Source organism: Theropithecus gelada, chromosome 11 (genome assembly GCF_003255815.1).
Source record: "Theropithecus gelada isolate Dixy chromosome 11, Tgel_1.0, whole genome shotgun sequence".
Classification (NCBI taxonomy): domain Eukaryota; kingdom Metazoa; phylum Chordata; class Mammalia; order Primates; family Cercopithecidae; genus Theropithecus; species Theropithecus gelada.
The window spans coordinates 23,138,894-23,161,289 of record NC_037679.1 but is presented as its reverse complement, the minus strand read 5'-3'; the positions used below and the strand labels follow the sequence as shown (position 1 = coordinate 23,161,289).

Sequence of the window (22,396 nt, the reverse complement as noted above, 5' to 3'; positions counted from 1 at the left end):
GCTTATGTAGTGCTTTTTTTTAAAAAAAAAATCATACCAGGAAGTAAGTACACTCCATGAGACCAGAAGCCCTGTGTGTCTCATTCATAGCTAGATGCCCAGAAGGGAGCCTGATTCAATAGAAGTAAAATGTAACAGAACAATTAATGCCAGCTGGGAGGTTTGGGGAACCCTTCATGAAAGATATAACCATTTTGTTGGGTTTGGAATGATGAATACAATTTCAACAGGCAGTTATCAGGATGAAGTAGGGGGCATTTTAGGCTAAGGAATGGCATGAAGTATGTGGAGGGAGCACGCAGCATCGCATTTTCAAAGACAGGTGACCTGCTATGACTGAAACTAAAGGTTCTGAAGAGAAGCTGGTGGGCAGGAAGGCTGAAATGGCAGGCTGAGGTCAAAGCGGCAGACATTGAATTCATTTCAGTTCCGCCAATTTGCTGTTTAGTTAGTGATGCGTTAGGCTTGAAGATACAAAGATGAATAAGACACAGTAGTATGCCGTCCTGCAGCAATGGGGAGTCACGTATGGCTTCTGAGCAGGGTAATGACATGAGCACGTTATAGAGATCAGAATGCGGCAGTGGTTACAAGTATAGCCTCCAGCACCAAATGGCTTGGAATCAAATCCTGCTGTGTCACGATCTAGCTATGTGACCAGAGCCAGTGTACCCCTGCGGCTTAATTTTCTTATGGGTAAAGATGATGATAATAACAGTGGCTCTCTTGGCTTTCTTGTGAGGATTAACATTTGTAGCGTGGAGTCTGGTACTCAATACATGTTGGCTATTAACATGCAACGTGTTGAGAGAAGCAATGTCAGTACATGGAACATTTTCAATGATTGTTAGGTTTCTCATTTTGTTTTTAAGAAAGATGATTTATTGGCAGCAGTATAGATATAATCATTTCAAGGAGGAGACAATGGGCACAGGCACACCAACTTGGAAGCTACGGCAATCGTTGTGGCAAGGGGAATGGCACACAGAAAATTAGGTTAGAGCAGAGATAGGCGGTGGAACAGATTGGAGGATGTAGAGGGGCTGCAGAATATTTTTTGGAATGAAAGAAAGTGGGTTTAATTATTGGGTCTGTTGAGCTTACGGTGCCTGAGGAAAATCTCTGTTTGATAATGTTTAGCTGAAACAATAAAGAGTCATGTAAGTTTAGGACACGGAGGTGAGTGAAATAGAGATTTGTACTATGGAAATGTGGGTGTGCACATTAACAAACAGCCGAGAATTTGCATTGAGCCTACTACTCACCTATTACACTGGTAAAGAATAAATGACCATGTTTTATACCTGTGTACTCTTATGCATTGCTGGCAGGGATGTACATTTGTACAACTTTGCTGGAAAACAGGTTGGCGATATTTGTCATGAGCCTTACAGATACTTGTATCCTCTGACCCAGTGATTTCAATTTTTGGAGTCAATGCTAACTTTATGATACAAACACAGACAATTATTATATATAGAGCTGCTCACCACAACATAACATTCAATTGAAAAAAATAAAACCTTCAAACAGGCTCACTCAGTGATAGGAAAATGGTTAAATAATGATGTGTTCATATGCTAGAATATTATACAGCCATTAAAAATCATGTTGACTGAGACTCCTACTGTGAATTGCTATAAGGGAGAAAAATCCAATGAGGATACACAATTATATATAGAATATGAGTTTGACTCTGTTAAAAGATAACATAGTATAAGGATTAGAAGACAATATACTAAGACGTTCGTATTATTATTTCTGTTTGGGAAATGGAGGCATGGGTTGGTACTTGTTGAAGTCTAGTAACTGAGTTTGACTTATGACTATATAATAGGTTTTTGGCTTACTTAAAGTTTCTTTTCCTTCTTTTCCTAATGCATCTGGTAATATTTAGTTACTACACAGTAATAATCTTTGGCTCACAGATCAAAATTCAAATGGCAATTTCTATTACAAATCTTGACCATGTTGCCTTTTTATTTTTGAGACAGCATCTCACTCTTCCATCCAGGTTGGAGTGCAGTGGTGCAATCATAGCTCACTGCAGCCGCAAATATCTGGGATCAAGCAATCTTCCTGCCTCAGCCTCCCAAGTACCTAGGACTACAGGCACGTACTACTATGTCTGGCTAATTTTTGCATTTTTTTTTTTTGGTAGAGATGGGATCTCACAAAAAGAATACAAAAATTTGTATTTTTTTGTGTTTTCATTGCCCAGGCTGGTCTTGAACACCTGGCCTCAATTGATCCTCCTGCCTTGGCCTCTCAAAGTGCTGGGATTACAGGCATGAGACACCACGTTTTGTTTTTAATGGATGCAGTCCATCAAAGGCCCAGAACCTCAAACTTCATTTTTGAGTTAATGTCATGTCATTGTACAATTTTGAATGTGCCACCAGACCACTGAAGATGTTTCCTTCTCTCCTGGCTTACTGACACAATTATCCACTTGCATTTAGAGGGACATAATTTTTACACAAGGGGCTCCTTGTGTATGTCAAAGACAGAAGATTAGAACAATACACCATCATTGAGAGGGTAATTCATTGAAAGTCCTAACTTCAGCTGCACAGCGAAGCAGCTAAAAGAAATCCAATGACCCTCGGAAGCACCCCTGATAGAGAGCTGTTGGGTGTGAAGGATCCATCCATAAGTCGCCAGAATTGGATTGCAAATATCCTAGAGCTGACGATCTCCCAGATCATGCTGCCATAACTGCCTTCAAGATGTTAATACTGAACAAGGCATGTTGTTTCAGGACTGCAGGAGGAGCAATCTCTCTTCTCAACCCCTCCTCACCTCCCCACCCACACACATGCACATGCACACAAGCACGTTTTGATATCCAGCCCAGTCCCATTTCTCTTGCTGAGACTGACCTTGATAGAAAAACTATTTTGTTTTTGTTTTTTATTATAGAAGGCAAGTTTCTATTTACTATGTAGAAATAGATAAAAGGCTACTGAAGAAGTGATGAACTTCATCGTGATTATGAAGTGAGCAAAAATACTTATACTAAAGTTTAAGTACTTATTTGCTTATACTACAGTATAAGTAAGCCAAAAATCGATTAGCTGGTCCTAATTCAAATTCATTTACTAAACTTCAATAAATTACCAACCCATGCCTCAGTTTCCCAATATTTTCCAGGGCTATATGGCCTGTGGACAGAATTTACCATCATTCTGAGCTTTTAGGACCTTTTTGACACTCTAGGTCAAACTTGGGGGATTTTCCTTTTCAGGAGTCCCAACTACTCAAGGCAGAAGCCAGCAAACTCTCTTGCCCTGCCTTCCTAAGATTCTTACAGGGTGCAGGCATATGAACTGTGGGAACTGACGACCAGTCACACTCTGTTGGGACTCTGGCTCGGGAGTGAGCGATGGGGAGGCAGGCGCAGTTTTCTCAACAGGAGATGGTCGTAGCAGGCTGAGGAGCTTAGATTTGAGGGTAGCAGGATGGTGGAGTCTTTCCTGGATAACTCTACAGACTGATTTGGGCATTTGTTCCTGGTGGGATAACCTCTAAATCCAACTCTCTGGTCCGAAAGTAGGCACTGAAGAAAAAGCATCCAGCATCGGGTAAGAGAACATGACTTGATAAGCATCAAGTAAAGCTTCAACTAGTTTCAGTGTCATCTATGAATATTTCCAGCCTCTATATTGGACAGTGCTTTTTTGGAAAGAAAGAAAAGTATCCTTGCCTTTGAGTAGGCCTTCCAGTCAACGGCTTCGTTCAACATTATTCCATCATGGTTTGGGAAAACAATTCCTTTGACAGGGGGGTCCCCCACCTCCCCATTCATTTCTCTATGTTTAAAGATATCTGCATATACTACCCAAAGTTTAATCAGGAAATACTAAAACAAATGTAATATTGAGCATATTCATGTAATGGAATTCTATATAGCAGTAAAAATGGAAAAACCATGGTTTTACTAACAATGACGACTCTTACAAACATAAATTTCAACAAAAGGAGCCAGACACAAAATCTACGTACTGTATGAACCCATTTGCAGAAAGCTAAGATGACAAGCAAAACCACACTATGGTGTGATTAATCAGGATTCTGATACATTCACAGAGGCATGAGCACAGTGGCTTCTGGGATGCTGATAATGTGCGATTTCTTCATCTGGGTGGTGGATACATCAGTGTATCAGCTTGTGAGAACTGTTACACTAATGATTTGCACACTTTTCTGTTAGTATTTTGCACTTTACTAAAAAGTGTTTTTCCTTGATTTGCCTGTCAGTTTTTAAACTTTATATTTCTTACCAATATTCAATCTTGCACAACTTATATTGTTTTACAAAGCTATCTACTACAATTGCTAGACCTTGATTTATTTATTTTTTTATATTTAAAGAAAAATTCCTGGCTGGATGCAGTGGCTCATGCCTGTAAGCCCAGCACTTGGGAGGCTGAGGTGGGTAGATCACTTTAGTTCAGGAGTTTGAGACCAGCCTGGCCAACATGGTGAAACCCCGTCTCCACTAAACATACAAAAATTAGCTGGGTGTGGTGGCGGATGCCCGTAATTCCAGCTACTTAGGAGGCTGAGGCAGGAGAATCGCTTGAATCTGGGAGGGGGAGATTGCAGTGAGCTAAGATTGCACCACTGCACTACAGCCTGGGTGACACAGAGAGACTCCGTCTCAAAAAAAAAAAAAAAAAAAAAAAAAAAAGGTAAAGAAAAATACCAATACACAGGGAATTCTAAGCACATAAAAATTACCTAAGGATTATTTTTCAATTTATTGAAATGAAACCAAAGATGGGCTTGCCATGGTTAACTAGAGTCTTTCTCAAAAGAAAGATTTCAATCTGGTGTATGTTTAGGAGGCTTGTACACTCTCAGCTTCTCAGTTAAGTCTCTCCCAAGACTCTTTTCTCTGACTACACATTGAGCCTCCAAACCATGACTGAAAAACCACAGCTTCATGGACAGCCCTGTGCAGGACACCCTATTTGCAAATGAACAAGAAATGGAAGTGAGATAAAAAAATATTTTAAAGGTAAAAGTTTCATATTATTTAATGCAAACTAGCTGTCAGGGAGAAAGTAGTGATGAGAGAAAGGAAAGGAACGAAGACACCACAGAGATGCACATCAAACTGGAAGCAGACAAAGGCAGCCAGAACTATCTTATTTATTATAAAGATACACCGTGAAGAACAAACCTGACTGTATACTGAAGCCTGTAATGGTACATGCCAAAATGTACAGTACTATACATAAAAGTGCATTGTCACAACAGATTAACAAAACATTTTTTTTCTTTCCAGAACTGTAAAAGTATCCCCCTTTATTTTCACCTCAGAGAGGAGGGAATGACATGGTGAGAGGCAGTACAGAGCACGGGTGAGCGTGATGCTGTCAGCAGCACATGAGCGGGGGATGGATGCGGTGGGATGGGAGGACACAGGGGTGAGAAAGGCACAATCACGTCTACAAGGAAAACGAGACAGTCTGAGGACCGACAGGGATGCAAGATGGGACACTATTGAGCACTGAGGCACAGGGGGGAGGGGATGGAGAAGGTGGGGGAGAGGGAGGAAGCTTCAAAACACTGGAGTGGGCAGCAGGAATTGGAAGGAGGAGGTGGAGGTGGGGCACAGAGTGGGGCAACGGTACGAGAGCAAGGCTAAGACTCCTCTAAAATAGAAAGGCACTTTCACATGTACATACTACAGATGTACATTGACACAATTAGGTAACAGTCACAAGCAGGAAGCTACCGGTACTGCAATTGATCAAACCGACAGGAAAGGACAATACTGATTTAATTACGCGGGCAGCAGTTACCCTTCAGTACGTAGGTAAACAGTAGCCTCTCCTGTTACACAGCCACTTACTATACTTTAAATATCTATAATAACCATCACACTACACACTGAACTTGGATGAATGCTCTAAGGGGGGCATTCACAAATGCACAGTTCATATATTTTCTTTTACTAAAGTTTCTAAGATAAGCATTATGGAACCCAGTACAATTATTTAAACACACAAAATTCCCTATGTAATTTAAAGACACAGGTATCCATCTCGATTATACCACATAGACTTTTTTTTTTTTTTTTCCCCACTTTTTAAAGAAAGTATACTGGGGTAAGTGAAAGCTCAAATTCCAGTTTGCTTTATGGATCTGACAAAACTTCGCTAAAGTCACCCTGCACCAAGCCTGACTCTCCAGCCCAGCTGGAGCTTGTGTTCTCAGCTTGGGAGGTGGGTGGCAGGTGGTCTGGAGTAGGGAGCTCTGTTTACGCATGGGTAGAGCTTTCTAAGCTGCTCTGTGTCTCAGGGTTTCTGTGGTGGATAATCGAAAACAAGACTGAGTCCCACATTTCCTGCACAAAAAATGGCCTCTCACTGCTATGGTCAGGAATCAATGAGCATCATCCCAAATTTGAATCCTCTAACTCCCCCTCAAGAGACCCATAGGCTCTTTAACTGGATTTCCAAGGCTGATCAGATGACAGCTTCTTCAGTTTGTAGACTCCAGAGGCTATGTCATTCCTAAATGTTAAGGACACAACTACCAACCCACCCCTCTTTTCCTTTTCTTTAAATTATAACCGCCCCCGCTTTTTGGTGGGGGAGAATAGCAAAAGTTGGAAAACCCTTAACTGATACAATTTGACTCTTGGAGCAGTACATCCACTGATAGCTGTTCACGATCATTGCAGTAGATTGTGGGACCCTGCCATAAATTATTCTACAGGTGGCTCGAGGGACACCAAAGCCAGATGATGTTGTACGAAGATGTGCTAATCTGTTGAATGGTGCTGACACTGAATGTGAACATGGAGCTCTACAAAGCGCCACTCAGCAGGTTCAAACAGTTCACATAACACCCATTAGAAAATGTGTACTAAGTACCTTTCTCTCTATCCCCAAATCCACTCCCCAAACCCCAACCCAGTCCAAAAGGCTGACTTGGTGAATCTCCTGCAGTGAGTTCTATGGATGGGATGTGAACATACAGTTTTATCAGCTGTGAATACATAGTCTTGTGTAAGTGGAGTCAGGTAATCTTTGTAGAGCCATCATTTACCCACCATCAAAATGCCCGCCTCCCCAAATTGCCCATGAAACCTGATAAGCTCCTTGAAACTGGGGGCAGAACACCTCAAGGCTTCATTCTCCTCGTTCTCTCTCGTTTCCCTGTGTCTTCCCACCTCCCCTGTGTGCTGCCTCTGTCGCTAGAAAGAAGGCTGTGAACCTTCTCAGCTGCAGTGGCTCTTAATGAGCTTTACTGAGCATGATTCTGGATTCTTTGTGAAGTGGCCACCTTGTCTTACCTCTGGAATCTGAAGACATTTACTAAACCAAGTAAGGAGAGGTGAGTCTTTACTGAGTCCTCACTCACTGAGGTCATACCCTTCATATGGAATTGAAAAAAAAAAAAAAGTCTCAAGGTGACAATAGGAGTATAGGGAAATAAGATGGAGACAGGTAGAGTGAGTGATGGGAGAGTATTAGGAGCTGTTTCCTGAAAGAAGGCACAGCCTCTGAGGCTCTGCAGCAGCATGACTCCTGCCCGCCAAGACAGCAGAGTCCTGATGGGGAGCACAGAAAGGCAATCCTCATTCCACCACAGGTGGACACACCAGAGAGAAGAGCTGCTGGGGAGGATGACCAGATAGAAGGCTGAATAAATGAACAGGCAGGAGGAAGATCTGAAAAGCTCAGAAAAGACACTGAAAAAAAATAAATTCAAAGACACCTCTGGCCCTTTGATACCCTCTGTTAACATCTTACTCTTCCATCAAGCAAGGAATATGGTTTTTAAGAATTCTTACTATTTTAAAGAAGTGGGGGAATGGCCAGGCATGGTGGCTCACATTGTAATCCCAGCACTTTTGGAGGCTGAGGCCATTGGATCACCTGAGGTCAGGAGTTTGAGACCAGTCTGGCCAACATGGTGAAACCCCGTTTCTACTAAAAATACAAAAATTAGCTGGGCATGGTGGTGGCACCTATAATTCCAGCTACTCAGGAGAATTGCTTGAACCCAGAAGATGGAGGTTGCAGTGAGCAGAGATTGCACCACTGTACTCTGGCCTGGGTGACAGAGCAAGACTCCAACTCAAAAAAAAAAAAAAAAAAGTGGGGGATTATTTAGGAAAGTTTAAACTTCCTAAGGAATTCGTAAGGATTGTTTAAAAGGGCTAGTGCTATTCAAAGCTCAGTCCCGGCTGGATCTCCATGGTGTCCAAGGGTGCTGAAGGCCCCAAAAAGCTCGGGGGAAACGGGGAGGGGCTGGACAAGGTACTGTCCTGGGCTTCTTTTTCAAAATGGGCAAAAAGTATGGCTCTGAAAATTTGGAGGTTTAAAAGTTCACCATACCTAGAAATACATGGGAAAAAAAAAATCACTATTCATTTGTGAAATCAGGCCACAGGCAAGCAATCAGCAGTGTGACTTTGGAAGGTAACAATATCTCATCGATTTAACCTCTTCCTGCAATAGAATGACTAGATGGGCAAACTGAGGTAGAGATCAAAGTAATGATCTTGATTTAAGTACAGATCCCAATTCATTTCTGCACGATGCATTCACCAATGGGCTGATGAAGTAAAATCTACACTGTGTAGCTCTTAGGTGTGCGTGCAATTGGCTGACAGTTTGAAATGAAACCAAGAAGGAAATTAATGGTGGGCCAGAGGGATTAGTTCTGGGAAATCCATTTTTCTCAACAACAACAACAACAACAACAACAACAAAAATATCAGTAACTTCAATGATAGAGTCGATAAAATGCTCACAAGTCTACAGGTGATATCAGCTGCTGCTGGTAGGAGAATGGAATTCAAAGCAAATTTTCTTAAGATAGGGGGGAAGATATAGCATAAATATAGCCTTAAAAATTGTCTGTGTGCTAGGATGCCAGAGAAAGAGCGTCTCCAATTGAGAGTTCCGCTGACTATGGGAGTGATGTAGAGACCACATACAAAAATGAAAACAAAAAAGGGAAAAGGGACAAAGAAAAAGAAGTTGTGGTTGTGAGGTACACAATTGGGTGAGAACTACAAGGTCATCTTCTGCTGATGGCCCTGCGTGGTTCTCACTCAGGTACCAGGGCCAGTTTGGGGTTGGCTCAAAGACAAATGGAGAAGGCAGTTGGGATTTCAAATTTAGGATCATCAGGTCTTTGGGGCATTTTTTTTTTTTTGAAGAGACAGGGTCTCACACTATGCTGCCCAGGCTGGATTCGAACTACTAGGCCCAAAGCCATCCTCCTGTGAAAACCACCTGAGTAGCTGGGACTACAGTGTGCACCACCATGCCTGGGCTTTGCAGCATGTTTAAAGGAACCTAGGTGATTTAGTCAAAAGAGAACACTGCATGAACCAAGGCCTCAGGTGCTTCTTGCGGCCTCCATTTCCACAGAGGAGAACACAGGGATTTGGGGAGATAGAAACATTTTCTAGGCAGTTATTGAACAACGAATCTTTGGAGGAGTTCGTGGAGTACTGTAACCAGAAAGTCTTTAAAATGAAACCCTTCTAGTCGTTTGTAAGTGTAGGGGAGGGACTTGGAAATCTCCGAGGCCTAATCATGCTCACAAAAGGAGTGACATTAATAGCTTTGGAGATGATGTCTTCCTCTCCTTTCCCAGGTTAAGTTCAAGCAATAACAGCAGAGGTTCGACCCAATTCCATCGAGTCTTTAAGCTGGACCCGGGGAAATAACTGTTAGGAAAGAGGCAAGCATCCAACCCACTCGAGCTGCGGACTGACAGTCCCGCTGGGATCGTCCCATGGAGACAACTGCAAGTCTTTTGCATGAGCTAAACCCCACTCTACATGGAATCGAAGGTGCTCATTGTCAGCTACCACGCAACGCCATTATCACCTTTCAGCCCAAGTGCCACAGACCAACACTGGCTATACTCCAGTGAGGTGTGGAATTCGGGTTCTTCTGCCTTCAGGTCACAACCTTTCTGACTCACCTGGGCTACACTAAACCTGAAGCTCTGTACGAGGTGGAGAGCGGTGTTGCCTTCATTACAAGTGGTGCAGCATTGGATTTTCAAGTAAGTCTAAGTGTTTCTATTGTCCTTAAAATGACATATGTCCAGTTATTTTAAAAAATTACAAAATACAAATGCCCGTGTTAATTTAGCTAGTCTCAGACATTACATTCGACAACATAGAAAAGCCAAAAGATCTCCAGTTATAAGCACAAAACTAAGGAAAGTTATGGATCAATGATTTTGTCACTAATCCGTTTTTTTTTTTTTTTTTTTAAAGTCACCTCCCTTTATGGCCTTGCTTGGCTGGTTTTTACATCGTGCAAGACTTGTCTGTTGGACCCTGGGGAGGCGGGGCAGGTCCTATGGTAGGATTTGTTTTTGGAAGAACAGCAGGTTTTGGCCTAAGGGCTGGAGGCTTCAGCTGCACACCCATTCTGGGTGCCACCATAGGCTTGAAAGTACTCATTGTGTCACTGGAGGAGCTAGTGCTACGTCGAATCTGAGGCTCGGAGCTCCTGAGGGCAACGTTGTGCAAAGGGCTGAGAGATTCCGTGGAAGTGGCAGGGGTGGGAGAGTTTTTCACTTGCTCCAGGGTATCCAGCACCACATCAGGGGCATGCTTTGCTGTGCTCTGTCTCTCCAGTTCTCGGAGTTCATTCAAAGCTGTGTTCATTGTTTCTTCAATATCCTATTGAAGAATAATCAGAAAGAGAGAAAAGACTGATAATGAATACTAATGTATAGAAACCCAGACACTTAATTTCAAAGTAAACGGCCCAGCAGAGTATGAATATCTTTAACTCCATAGTCCGCAGAATATATAAACATAATGCCATCTCACACAATCATTTTGATTCTTGATTCAGGAGACTGAGATGCAATGGCTCACAGAGCCATGTATCAAACATTGGCCTTCCTAAGGCCCTAGGTAGCCTTCTGATGGTCTCTGACTTACATGCTGACTTAAAAATTTTTTTTAGTTTTTATTTTATTTTTTTTTTTTTTGAGGCAGGGTCTCACTCTGTTAGCTAGGCAGAGTGCAGTGGTGCGCATCAGCTCACTACGGTCTTGACTTCCTGGGCTCATATGATCCTCCCACCTCCTGAGTAGCTGGGACCACAGGTGTGTGCTACCTCCTGCGTAGTAGGTGGGACCACAGGTGTGTGCTACCTCCTGAGTAGCCTCCTGAGTAGGTGGGTCCACAGGTGTGTGCTACCACACCTGGCTAATATTTAAATTTTTTGTAGAGATGGGGTCTTACTAGTTGCCCAGGTTAGTCTTGAACTCCTGGGCTCAAGTAATCCTCCTGCTTCCGCCTCCTAAAGTGCTGGGATTATAGGTATAGGCCATCATGTCTGCCTGCTGACTTATTAATATAGAATTCTATTTCAACGTATGATAAAAGTTTATGAAAACTTTTGAAAAACAGTTTTTCAACTCCCCCCCACCCCCCAAGACCGAGTCTTGCTCTGTCACCCAGGCTGGAGTGCAATGATGTGATCTTGGCTTACTGCAACCTCTGCTTCCCAGGTTCAAACAATTATCCTGCCTCAGCCTCCCAAGTAGCTGGGATTACAGGCCCACACCACCATGCCTGGCTAATTTTTGTATTTTTAGTAGAGACAGGGTTTCACCATGTTGGCCAGGCTGGTCTCGAACTCCTGACCTCATGATCTGCCTGCCTCGGCCTCCCGAAGTGCTGGGATTACAGGCATGAGCCACCGCACTGGGCAAGTTTTTCAACTTTTATGATAAAAGTTTAAATTTAGATACTGCAATAATTTCTCAATAAATAAATATAATAGGAATAAAAAAATCTGGCTTCATTCATTCATTCTACAAATTTTTGAGCACTTACTATACACTTGGCTAATTCCAAGAAGTTCTTCGAAATTCAGTTTAAGTCTTCCCCGATACAATTTTCCAGTGGATCTCAATGAAAGTGGTACTGTCTCATAGAGGGCATTTTGGTAATATGTTGTTGTGTGTGGATTTTAATGTCACAATAACAAGGTTGCACTATTGGCAGCTGATGGGCAGGCTCAGACATATTAGGTATCTTGCAATTGCCCTCGTGCGTTTACATGCAGTAAATTTTCCTGCACACCTTGTTCAACTTTTGAATGTCCTCCAGACATTTATATAGGTAAAAATTCTCTTCTTAAGAACGTGAGTCTAGAACCTCTTTTTCTAATATATAAACATAAAATATCTTTTGGATGGCGTCAAATGTTTTAGGAATGTTATTGTTTTAGGAAAGTTATTTTTTGTTTTGAGTGTAACAGTATGACCAAGGGTTGTTCACCATTTTGGAGAAATATTATCACTAATGGAAGCTCTTTTCATGGAATTTGAGTTATTAACTCAATTAACTGAATACTCCCATATCGACATGCATTTTTAATTATTGCATTTATGGAAATTCTACCATGTAGGTGAAAGCATCACTACTTCATTTGTCTTCTAGTGTAGTTGATAATTAACTGAAATACATTTGTTTTAATATCAATTTCCCTTTTATATTCTATTTAGAGCTTTATATATATATTTTCAAAAGAGATATATCAATCAATTTATTTCAGATAGCTGGGCATGGTGGTACACCCCCAGCTACTCCCAAGGCTGAGGCAGGAGAATTGCTTGAACCCAGGAGGTGGAGGTTGCAGTGAGCCGAGATCGCACAACTTCACTCCAGCCTGAGTCACAGAGTGAGACTCCATCTCAAAAAAAAAAAAAAAAAAAGGTCAATTTATTTCAGATAGTAAAAGGGGGAAGTTACAATAAATTTGTTTCAAAAAGGTGGAGTGTGCTCCATCAATGGATGGATAAAGAAAATGTGGTATATACATACAAAGGAGTATCATTCAGCCTTAAAGGGAAGTAAGTCCTATCGTGTGCTATAGCATGTGTAAACCTTGAGGACATTACACTAAATGAAATGAGCCAGTCACAAAAAATACAAATACTGTATGATTCCACTTATATGCGGTATCTAAAGGAGTCCAATTCATAGAAACAAAAAGTAGAACGGTGGTTGCCAGGGACTGGAGGAAGGTGAAATGGGAGGTGTTTAATGTGTACTGGGTTTTGGTTTTGTGAGACGATTCTGGAGCGATGTTTCACAACATTGTGAATATACCTTTCTGAACTATACATTTAAAAATGGTTAAGATGGTCAATTTTATTTTATTTTATTTTTTAACCACAATTAAGAAAGAAAAAGGCAGAGTTTGTGTGAGATGGTAGAGATCCACTGCCCTGGTGACTGAAATGTCTCTTACTGACATATTCCCAGGGCTTCTTCCACTCATCTGGAGCATACCCCTCATGGCACGGTTTAATGGTAACTCATTTCCCTATTCATCTCCTCAACTAGACTGAATGTGAGCCCTCAGAGGCTGCGGCTATTGTTTAACTTTGTTTGCATAAAACCTAGTGTGAGACCTGGCATACAGTAAATGCTCAATAAAGATTTGCCAAATGAATAATCTAAGACACTGAAATTAAATCACAGTCTCCAATAATGAATAAACCAAGATACGATGATTATGTATGGATGTGGTAGTCTTTTGAAAAATCTCCATTAGGCATTCCATTAATTTGTTTAAGAAAATAATTTGCATTTTTTTAATGAACACAATGATGGCATGCTTACTTGTCCCCATGGGAAAATCTGAAGGCTAAAGATGGAAAGATAAAAAGCAAATCTGGAAGCTGTTTTATGAGGGTGACATCACTTTTCTAGTTATTACTTTCATATGTGATTTCCGTTTGTGGCTAAACATGGATTTGTTTTTTTTTTTAACAAGTATTTACCTCAGAGACATGTGCGGAGCCTAGTTATCTGTTGAGTTTTTGCTTTTACAATTTACATTTCTTTTTTTTTGAGACGGAGTCTCACTCTGTCACCTAGGCTGAAATGCAATACTGCGATCTCACCTCACTGCAACCTCCGCCTCCTGGGTTCAAGCGATTCTCGTGCCTCAGCCACCCGAGTAACTCGGATTACAGGTGCCTGCCACCATACCCAGCTAATTTTTTGTATTTTTTGTAGAGACGGGGTGTCACTATGTTGGCCAGGCTGGTCTCAAACTCCTGACCTCAAGTGATCCATGCGCCTCAGCCTCCCAAAGTGGTGGGATTACAGGCATGAGCCACTGTGCCTGGCCTGTTTTTATAATTTACAATTAAAAAAAAATTCCTGATTCTAGAAGTCAAAGGGTTAAACAGACGTTATATGCCTTCCTACCTCCAAGCACCTAAATCCCTGTCTCTCTAACCCAAATTATGTTTCACCTGCTTATTATAAGCAGTGATGTTATAAGTGTCTCAAATCATTACATTCAGCTATAGTAAAATATTGCTGGTTGTAAATATGCCTCAAAGGGCTTTGCACAGCACTTTAAACAGAAAAAAATAAAACAGTCAAAGCCTTTTTGGTTTTTGCTGAGAAGCTGCTGTACATTTAAAATTGCTTTAATTTTTAAAAAACACATTAAACTTCTCACAATCTAATTTGCTATCCCAAATTCTTTTTAGTTAGAACACTGAAAATAGCTTGGACATTTGTCGTATTGGGGCCGGATTCCTTGGGTGCTTTTTATTAAAAATAACCCACCTTTAATACTTTTCCATGTTTCATTCATTTCTCATTCACTCTTTTTTGAAATCTACTTAGTTTTTAAACTTCAGTGATAGCTGGAAGCTGCTTTAGATTATTTGAATGGTAAACCCTGAATCTATTCACCTCTTTTCTCACTGACTATCAACATACATATATTTGGAGACAGGGTCTTGGTCTGTCACCCTGGCTGGAGTGCAGTAGGGCAATCATAACTTATTGCAGCCTCCAACTCCTGGGCTCAAGCAATCCTCTTGCCTCAGCTTCCAAAGTACCTGGGACTGCAGACACGCACCACCACTCTTAGTGTGATGGTTAATACCTAGTGTCAACTTGACTGGATTGAAGGATGCAAAGGTGTATCTGTGAGGGTGTTGCCAAAGGAGATTAACATTTGAGTCAGTGGGTTGGGGAAGGCAGACCTACCCCTAATCTGGATGGGCACCATCTAATCAGCTGCCAGTGAATATAAAGCAGGCAGAAGAACGTGAAAAGGTTAGACTGGCCTAGCCTCTCAGCCTACATCTTTCTCCCATGCTGGATGCTTCCTTCTCTCAAACATCAGACTCCAAGTTCTTCAGTTTTGGAACTTGGACCGACTCTCTTTGCTCCTCAGCCTGCAGACGGCTTATTGTGGGACCTTGTGATTGTGTGAGTGAACACTTAATAAACTCACCTTTCTATGTATATGTATTCCATTAATTCTGTACCTCCAGAGAACCCTGACTAATACAGATTTTGGTATCAGGAATGGTTCTAGAGGAACAGAATATTAAGGATGGAGTTCTTTCATTGGTTTTGGGGCTTCTGCTTTATATGATTAGACCCCAAAATACTAAGGACTCTACTTCTAATAGGATGAAGAACACTGATAGTCCTTGGTGTGAATTGTTTAGAGAGTTATGCAAAATACATGCATTTGACACCCCTGATTCATCGCTCATAAGAGGCAAGGAGTTTAGTAACTCCATACGTAATACATTTGTATGGAGTATTGTGTAGAGAACCAAGGAACATAATGAAGCTCGTTGGTTGTTCCTAAGTTCAGTGGACAAAGTAATGAAAAACAATGAAGAACTCAAGGATTCTATCTCCTGGCTTCAGAAGCAGATATTGAGCCTCAAATCTGCTAAGACTGCCCTGAGTGAGAGTCTTATCTCCTGCAGAGAAAGAGCTGAAATTGTGGAAAACCAGACACAAGCTCTTATCATTAGAGTGGCTGACCTGCAATGAAAGGTGCATGCACACCCTTGCTAGGTGTCTACTGTTAAAGCGAGGGCATTGATTGGAAAAGAGTGGGACCCTACAACTTGGAATGGGGATGTGTGGGAGGACCCTGATGAAGCTGGGGACACTGAGCTTGTAAACTCTGATGAACCTTTTTTGCCAGAAGAAACGGCTTCCCTATCCCCAGTAGTGGCAACATCCCCTCCCTGACCCATGCTGCCATCAGCCTTTCCACCTTTGTCTGAGGAGATAAACCCTGCGCTGCCTGAGGCAATGGTGATGGCCTCCTGTGAGGCAGTTGCCAGGCAAGATAATGTTGACTCTCCTCAGGAGCCACCCCCAACACCTGTTTGCTTCTAGACCTACAACTAGACTAATGTCCTGGTGGGCCCTTGGAGGTGAGGTTCAGAGTGTGACCCATGAAGAGGTGCACTACGCTAGAAAAGAACTCCTTGAGTTTTCTAATTTATATAAATATAAATCTGGAGAACAGGCATGGGAATGGATATTAAGGGTGTGGGATAACGGTAGATGGAACATAGAGTCAGATCAGGCTGAATTTATTAATTTGGGCCCACTAAGTAGGAGCTCTGCATTTAATGTTGCAGCTCGGGGAGTTAAAAAAGGTTCTATTAGTTTATTTGCTTGGTTAACTGAAATGTAGATTGAAAGATGTCCCACTGTGAGTGAGCTGGAAATGCCTGATCTCCCTTGGTTAATATAGAGGAAGGGATCCAAGGGCTTAGGGAGATTGGGATGGTGGAGTGGAATAGTCATTTTAGACCTACTCATCCCAGCTGGGAAAGCCCTTGACCAATGCCTTGCAAAACAGATTTGTGAGGGCAGCACTTGCATTTTTTTTTTTTTTGAGACGGAGTCTGGCTCTTTCGCCCAGGCTGGAGTGCAGTGGCGCGATCTCGGCTCACTGCAAGCTCTGCCTCCTGGGTTCACACCATTCTCCTGCCTCAGTCTCCCGAGTAGCTGGGATTACAGGCACCCACCACCATGCCTGGCTAATTTTTTATATTTTTAGTAGAGATGGGGTTTCACCATGTTAGCCAGGATGATCTCGATCTCCTGACTTTGTGATCCACCTGCCTCGGCCTCCCAAAGTGCTGGGATTACAGGCGTGAGCCACCGTGCCTGGCCAGCACTTGCATCTTTGAAGAGCCCTGTAATTGCTGTTCTCTGTATGTCAGATCTAACGGTGGGAACTGCAGTCACTCAACTACAAAATTTAAATACAATGGACATAATAGGATCCCGAGGTGGCAGAAGCCAAGTGGTGACACTCAACTGTCAAAGACAAGGTGGGCGTAGCTACTATAATGGACAGCAGAGGCAAAGCGGCAAGCAGAATAGTCTGACTCATGCAGAGCTCTGGCATTGGCTAATTAATCATGGTGTTCCTAGAAGTGAAATTGATAGGAAGCCTACTGCATTCCTACTTAATTTATACAAGCAGAAAACTTCTAGGTCAGATGGACAAAAGACTAATTTGAATTATAAAAACAGAATCACGGCCCCTCAATCAATTTCCAGACTTGATCCAGTTTACAGACCCAGAACCTCTTGAACAAAGGGGAGGCCGAGTCCCCTTGAGGAAGGACCCCGCTATATTACTGACAATTTATGCAGTGAATCTTTATCCCATACTTCCCCAAGGGGACCTCCAGCCTTTTACCAGGGTAACTGTGTAGTGGGGAAAGGGAAATGATCAGACATTTTGGGAACTAATGGACACTGGCTCTGAGCTGACATTGATTCCGGGGGACCACAAACATCATTGTGGTGCTCCAGTTAAAGTAGTGGCTTGTGGAGGTCAGGTAATTAATGGAGTTTTAGCTCAGGTCTGACTTACAGTGAGTCTAGTGGGTCCCCAGACTTCTCCTGTGGTCATTTCCCCAGTGCCAGAATGCATAATTGGCATAGACATACTTAGCAGCTGGCAGAACCCCCCACATTGGCTCCTGGACTGGTAGGGTGGGGGCTACTATGTGGGAAAGGCCAAATGGAAGCCATTAGAGCAGCCTTTACCTAGAAAAATAGTAAATTAAAAACAATATTGCATCCCTGGAGGGATCATGGAGATTAGTGCCACCATCAAGGACTTGAAAGATGCAGGGGTGGTGATTCCCACCACATCCTTGTTCAACTCTCCCATTTGGCCTGTGCAGAAGACAGATGGATCTTGGAGAATGACAGTGGATTACTGTAAGCTTAACCAAGTGGTGACTTCAAGTGCAGCTGCTAAACCAGATGTAGTTTCATTGCTTGAGCAAATAAACACATCTCCTGGTACCTGGTATGGTGCCACTGACTCGGAAAATGCCTTTTTCTCCATTCTTGTCCATAAGGCCCACCAGAAGCAATTTGCCTTCAGCTGGCAAGGCCAGCAGTATACCTTTACTGTCCTACCTCGGGGCATATCAACTCTCTGGCTTTGTGTCATAATCTTACTTGGAGAGACCCTGATTGCTTTTTGCTTCTGCAAGATATCACGCTGGTCCATTACATTGAAGACATTATGCTGATTGGATCCAGTGAGCAAGAAGTAGCAAACACATTGGACTTATTGGTGAGACATCTGTGTGCTAGAGGATAGGTAAAAAATCCGACTAAAATTCAGGGACCTTCTACCTCAGTAAAATTTCTAGGGGTCCAGTGGTGTGGGGCCTATCAAGATATTCCTTGTAAGGTGAAGGATAAGTTGCTGCGTTTGGCCCCTCCTGCAACCAAGAAAGAGGCACAACGCCTAGTGGGCTCATTTTGGAGGCAACACGTTCCTCTTTTGGGTGTGTTACTCTGGCCCATTTATTGAGTCTCTGACCCATTTATTGAGTCACTCAAAAGGCTGCCAGTTTTGAGTGGAGTCCAGAACAGGAGAAGGCTCTGCAACAGGTCCAGGCTACTGTGCAAGCTGCTCTGTCACTTGGGCCATAGGACCCAGCAGATCCAATGGTACTTGAGGTGTCAGTGGCAGATAGGGATGCTGTTTAGAGCCTTTGGCAGACCCCCATAGGTGAATCACAGCAGAGGCCTCTAGGATTTTGGAGCAATGCCCTGCCTTCTTCTGCAGAGAATTACTCTCCTTTTCTTTATGAGATGGAGTCTCTCTCTGTCACCCAGGCTGGAGTACAGTGGCGTGATCTCAGCTCACTGCAACCTCCACCTCCCTGGTTCAAGTGATTCTTCTGCCTCAACCTCCCGAGTAGCTGGGACTATACGTGCGTGCCACCACACATGGCTAATTTTTGCATTTTTAGTAGAGATGGGGTTTCACCATATTGGTCAGGTTGGTCTTGAACTCCTGACCTCGTGATCCACCTGCCTTGGCTTCCCAAAGTGCAGGGATTACAGGCATGAACTACCGCTCCTGGCCAACTACTCTCCTTTTGAGAGACAGCTCTTGGCCTGTTACTGGGCTTTGGTGAAAACTGAACATTTGACTATGGGTCATCAGGTCACCATGCAACCTGAACTGCCTATCATGAACTGGGTGCTTTCTGACACATCGAGCCATAAAGCGGGTCGTGCACAGCAGCATTCCATCATCAAATGGAAGTGGTATATATGTGATTGGGCTCAAGCAGCTCCTGAAGGCATAAGTTACATGAGGAAGTGGCTCAAATGCCCAGGGTCTCTACTCTTTCCCACAGCCTGTACTGATGGCCTCAGGGGGAGTTCCCTCTGATCAGCTGACAGAGGAAGAGAAGACTAGGGCCTGGTTCACAGGTGATTCTGCATGATACGCAGGCACCACCCAAAAGTGGACAGCTGCAGCACTACAGCCCCTTTCTAGGACATCCCTGAAGGACAGTGGTGAAGGGAATCTTTCCCAGTGGGCAGAATTTCAAGCAGTGCACCTGGCTGTGCACTCTGCACGGAAAGAGGAATGGCCAGATGTGTGATAATATGCTGATTCATGGACTGTAGCCAATGGTTTGGTTGGATGGTCAGGGACTTAGAAGAAGTATGATTGGAAAATTGGTGATGAAGAAATTTGTGGAAGAGGTATGTGGATGAACCTTTCTGAGTGGTCAAACTGTGAAGATATTTGTATCCCAGGTGAGTGGTCACCAATGGGTGACCTCAGCAGAGGAGGATTTTGATAATCAAGAGGACAGGATGACCCATTCTATTGACACCACTCAGCCTCTTTCCCTAGCCACCCCGTCATCACTCAATGGGCCCATGAACAAAGTGGCCATAGTGCAGGGATGGAGGTTATGCATGGACTCAGCAACATGGACTTCCACTCACCAAGGCTGACCTGGCTATGGCCACTGCTTAGTGCCCAGTTTGCCAGCAGCAGAAGCCAACACAGCCCTCGATATGGCACCATTCCTCAGCGTGATCAACCAGCTACCTGGTGGCAGGTTGATTATACTGACCTCTTCCATCATGAAAAAGGTTTGTCCTCACTGGAAGAGAAAGTTACTCCAGATATGGGTTTGTCTATCTTGCATGCAGTGCTTCTGCCAAGACTACCATCTGTGGACTCACGGAATGCCTTACCCACTGTCATGGTATTCCACACAGCATTGCCTCTGACCAAGGCACTTACTTTACGGCTAAAGAAGAGTGGCAGTGGGCTCATGCTTATGGAATTCACGGGTCTTACCATGTTCCCTATCATCCTGAAGCAGCTGGATTGATAGAATGGTGGAAAGGCCTTTTGAAGTCACAATTACAATGCCAACGAGGTGACTATACTTTGCAGGGCTGGGGCAAAGCTCCCCAGAAGGCTGTGTATGCTTTGAATCAGTGTCCAATATATGGTGCTGTTTCTTCCATAGCCAGGATTCACGGGTCCAGGAATCAAGGGGTGGAAGTGGAAGTGGCACCATGCATCATCACCTCTAGTGACCCAGTAGCAACATTTTTACTTCCTATTCCCACGACATTATGTTCTGCTGGCTTAGAGGTCTTAGTTCTATAGGGAGGAAAGTGCCACCAGGAGACACAGCGACGATCCCATTAAGTTAAGTTTGCCACCTGGACACTTTGGGCTCCTCCTACCTTTAAGGCAACAGACTAAGAAAGGAGTTACAGTGTTGGCTTGGGTGACTGACTTGGACCATCAAGATGAAATCAGTCTACTACTCCACAATGGAGGTAAAAAAGAGTGTGCATGGAATACAGGAGCTCCATTAGGGCGTCTCTTAGTAGTACCATGCTCTGTGATTAAGGTCAACGGGAAACTACAACAGCCCAATCCAGGCAGGACTACAAATGGTCCAGACCCTTCAGGAATGAAGGTTTGGGTCACTCCGCCAGGAGAACAACAACAACAACAAAAACACGACCTGCTGGGGTGCTTGCTGCAGGCAAAGGGAATACAGAATGGGTAGTAGAAGGTAGTCATCAATACCAGCTATGACCACGTGGAAACAGGGACTGTAATTGTCATGTGTATTTCCTCCTTCTTTCGTTAAAAACATGTTTGTGCATGTATACACTTGTACTAGGAAAATATCTTCATTTTATTTCCTTTTTCCTTTAGCATGTGACATAAGATTATATTGACTTCCTATCAGCATTTAAGTATTGTTAACTTTATGTAATAGCATTTGGGCTGGGGATTGGTGCATTTGCGGTTATAGGAAAGGACAAGTGTATTATGTTAGGCGTAATTATGAACTTATTATTGTTTTTATTTGAAGATTATGTATGATCTCAGGAGATGTTTATGGGTTCAAGTTGACAATGGGTAGACTTGGGATGGTTAATATTAAGTGTCAACTTGATTGGATTGAAGGATGCAAAGTGTTACTCCTGGTGTGTCTGTGAGGGGGTTGCCAGAGGAAATTAACACTTGAGTCAGTGGGCTGGGAAAGGCAGATCCACCCTTAATCTGGATGGGCACCATCTAATCAGCTGCCAGTGAATATAAAGCAGGCAGAAAAACATGGCAAGGTTAGACCGGCCTAGCCTCCCAGCCTACATCTTCCTCCCATGCAGGATGCTTCCTGCCTCGAACGTCGGACTCCACGTTCTTCAGTTTTGGAACTTGGACTGGCTCTCCTTGCTCCTCAGCCTGCAGATGGTCTGTTGTGGGACTCTGTGATCGTGTGAGTTAATACTTAATAAACTTCCCTTTATATGTATATATATTCCATTAGTTCTGTCCCTCTAGAGAACCCTGACGAATACATCTAGCCAATTAAAAAAAGGTTTTTTTGTAGACATGGGGTTGTGCTATATTGACCAGGCCTGTCTCAAACTCCTGACCTCAAGCAATCTTCTTGCCTCAGCCTCCTAAAGTGTTGGGATTACAGGTGTAAGCCACCCACCAGGTCTGCAAACATACTTTCTCATGGCCTATGCTGTGAAAAGAGCCAGAACCAGAGGGCAAAATGGTAGAATGATGGGCAAATTCATTAGTATTGTTTCCCTTTTACTTGGTCAATTTTAATCATTAGAAGAAAACTACAGAACCCTTCTCTGCAGTCACTGTTGGGAAGCAAAGACCTGGATGTGGTCAGGAGGTACATAAGATCCAGACTTGTTCTTCAAATGTCTATCTATTATTGATCACATTATTTATTAGGGCTC

At 43.0% G+C, this 22,396-nt stretch overlaps 1 protein-coding gene across 2 annotated transcripts in view; it reads right to left on the bottom strand.

The window, feature by feature from the left end:
• Positions 1-5,111: 5,111 nt before the first annotated feature.
• Positions 5,112-22,396, bottom strand: part of SRGAP1 (SLIT-ROBO Rho GTPase activating protein 1) — a 312,702-nt gene continuing 295,417 nt past the window's right edge. The window contains exon 22 of one of the 2 annotated variants that reach the window (XM_025402923.1): positions 5,112-10,678. In XM_025402923.1, the coding sequence (XP_025258708.1) occupies positions 10,301-10,678 (378 nt within the window). In that variant the 3' untranslated portion in view covers positions 5,112-10,300. The remainder of the gene's footprint in view (positions 10,679-22,396) is intronic. The other variant, XM_025402924.1, reaches the window with a different exon arrangement.